This window comes from Salvia splendens, chromosome 3 (assembly GCF_004379255.2).
Source record: "Salvia splendens isolate huo1 chromosome 3, SspV2, whole genome shotgun sequence".
In the NCBI taxonomy this organism is placed as follows: Eukaryota; Viridiplantae; Streptophyta; class Magnoliopsida; order Lamiales; family Lamiaceae; genus Salvia; species Salvia splendens.
Window position 1 is genome coordinate 5,943,170 of NC_056034.1, and position 2,798 is coordinate 5,945,967.

Consider the following 2,798-nt stretch of genomic DNA (forward strand, 5'->3'; position numbering starts at 1 on the left):
ACGATAGGAAATCTACAACAGGTTACTTTACTTTTGTATGAGGTAACCTTGTGACGTGGAGGAGTAAAAAACAAAAGGTGGTGGCACTTTCTAGCGTAGAAGCAGAATTTCGAGGTATTAAGAGTGGATTGACCGAGCTACTATGGCTTCGGAAGCTTATGAAGGAGTTGGAACTTTTTTCATCCCAAACATGCAAGTTGTTCTGTGATAATAAGGCGGCAATAAGCATTTCGGAAAATCCAGTTCAATATGATCGTACGAAACATGTGGAAGTTGATAGGCACTTCATAAAGGACAACATTGAAGCTAAGATCGTTGAGATGCCTTATGTCAAATCCGAAGATCAGCTGGCGGACATATTGACAAAGACAGTGAATTCATGTCCTTTCGAGAAGTATTGTGCAAGTTAAGTATCAGGAATCCCATTACTTAACTTGAGGGGAGTGTTGGAGAAGATCACGAAGATCACGGAGGATATTCTCCAAATTACCGAAGATGTGGGAGAATTATATTCTACCAAATATAGAAGATATCAAATCAATGTAATTAATTGTCTTCTTCCTTATATAGTCTACCCTAATCCTATATATGAGTGCCTAATGTAAAATACACATATGAATGAATAAAGAGAATTCCCTTTTACCGATTTATTCTTCTTTACCGATCCCTTCTAACAAAAACTATAGATTAAAAAAAAGTTAATATAAGTCCATATAAATGACATTCCAGAATTGATATCAACTGTAATAATTAGGGAGAAAGCAATCACAATCTATACATCCCAAATAGAAACCCTGTGATCATGTTATTTATCTGAACTCGTGATTTTATAACGAGTGAAAATGAATTTCTCGGCTAAAAATGTAACACTGCCACATGATTAAATCATTAATCACATGAAGGTCAGAAGGAAGCCATACATCAATTTCTTTACCCCAAATAGTCATAAAAATGAAATTCATTGCTAACCATTTTAAGTTGATGTAAGTTTACAGATGCACCAATATTACCTCAATTAACCATCCCATCTGTCACAAAGATCACACCATTTCAGTGATCAAATATTTACTTACCGATTTGTGAGGTGATGATAGCATCTTCTTCACATGACAGAGCAAGCATTGGGATTCTCATCACTGAAAATCTGGGGGGCATACACAGCTTGTTGTGAAGCATAGCAATTGCAAGAACAGTCCACTCTCTCTCCTTCGGCATTAGTCAAATCCGGTTGCACAATTTCTGCACTTCTTCCACCTCTCTTGCTGATAAACTCCACAACTTTATTAGGATCCATGTTTCCCTTCACTCTCACCACATTCTTCTCCACATCAACATCAACTCTTTCCACCCCTTCAAAAATTTTGTATTAAAATTTCAATCAAGCCATATTTTTTTGCAAGAAAAAACGCGCTACCTTCCATGTCGTAGATGCAGCATTTGACCTCTTTTGCGCAGCCATCGCAATGCATGTTGATTTTCAAAACAGCCTCAATCGTCTCAAGAGGCTGAGAAGGAAAAAAAAAAGGCTTAATTATTTCCATCAACGAATATATACAACAAGAGAAGAAAACTGTAGTTTACCTCCTCCATTTTTTCCTTCTCCTTCTCCTTGTCTTGCTTGGGAAGCTTAGGATGAATGAGTTCCACGTGTTTTCCAGTTTTCTTCCTTAATCTCTGAGCTAATTTGATGGGATCGGCCTTTTCTCCCTTTATGATCACTTTCTGATTCTTTGCATCAATCTCAACCCCCTCAACACCTACAAACACACACAAGAGTAATCAACAAAAGAAACAACAGACATATATATTGTATGATTACTACAAACCTTGGTATCCACGAAGACATTTGAATACTTCATTTCCACAGCCCTCACAATGAATATAAACGCGCAAAATGATCACACCATTTGGATGGTCGTGGTCATTGTGTTCCATCTCCACTTTTTGGTGCTCAAAGCTCATCAAATTGACAACTGTGTTGTAATGAAAAGATGATCATGTAAAAGCCTTGGTTGAAAAAAAAGAAAAAGAAAACTGTAAAATCGTACGTATACCTTGGTTTGCAATAGCTTCTAAGATAATGATTTTCACATGGAAACATGTTGAGAGAGATACATATATAAGGATTTTCACAGGGAAAATTGCATCCAATTTTTACCCAAAATGTATGCGTGACCGATTCATACAAAATTCAATTCCCATTTGTAGCCTTCCATTCTATATGCAGTACGATCTAGGTGCTTATGATATTTATTTTGGTGGAAAAAAAATCAGACATATATATTAGCATGTGATTTCCTGCCTGGGCACAGTCAAATAATGACTTTGAAGCCATAATTTCATATTAAAAATATGACTGCGACTGTGTAAAAGAAAATAGTGTAAAAACAATTAAAGAAATATTCAGACGAGAGTGTCTTATGTTATGCGGAAGTAATTGCATGAAGGAGGCAGGGAATTGCTCATCAATCCGGGGAGCTCATAGAATATATGCTCGTCGTATATGAACTTATCATACACCGGCATCGACAATATAGTGTTGTTACTATTCTTCTGCGGTTCAGCCGCATCAGACGATGTGAAGATTGAATCATAGTCGAAATCGCTCTACTTGTTCATGCTGTTGGCAATTGAAACTAAAAATATAACATATAACTGTCTCACATCGGTGTCAAGATAAAACTGAAACTAATATATAAGTCTCATGTACCCCTCCTCCTATGACCAATTGGTTTTAGGATGGAACCCATGGATTTCTATCATGGTATCAAAGCGGGTCGCCGACTGTGGGTCATATT

The 2,798-nt window shown here is 36.8% G+C and overlaps 1 protein-coding gene across 1 annotated transcript; it reads right to left on the reverse strand.

Annotated features, from left to right (window-relative positions):
* Positions 1 to 960: 960 nt before the first annotated feature.
* Positions 961 to 1,635, reverse strand: LOC121796431 (heavy metal-associated isoprenylated plant protein 8-like). Its single transcript, XM_042195296.1, has 3 exons — positions 1,582 to 1,635; positions 1,415 to 1,505; positions 961 to 1,350 (listed from the first exon to the last, which is right to left on the reverse strand). The coding sequence occupies exons 1-3, from the start codon at positions 1,588 to 1,590 to the stop codon at positions 1,103 to 1,105; spliced, it is 348 nt and encodes a 115-aa protein (XP_042051230.1). The 5' UTR covers positions 1,591 to 1,635; the 3' UTR covers positions 961 to 1,102.
* Between the last annotated feature and the right edge of the window lie 1,163 nt (positions 1,636 to 2,798).

Coding starts and splice junctions, on each gene's coding strand:
- LOC121796431 (XM_042195296.1), bottom strand. Junction 1,351..1,414: donor CTGCATCTACGACATGGAAG/GTAGCGCGTTTT, acceptor AAATTTTTGAAG/GGGTGGAAAGAGTTGATGTT.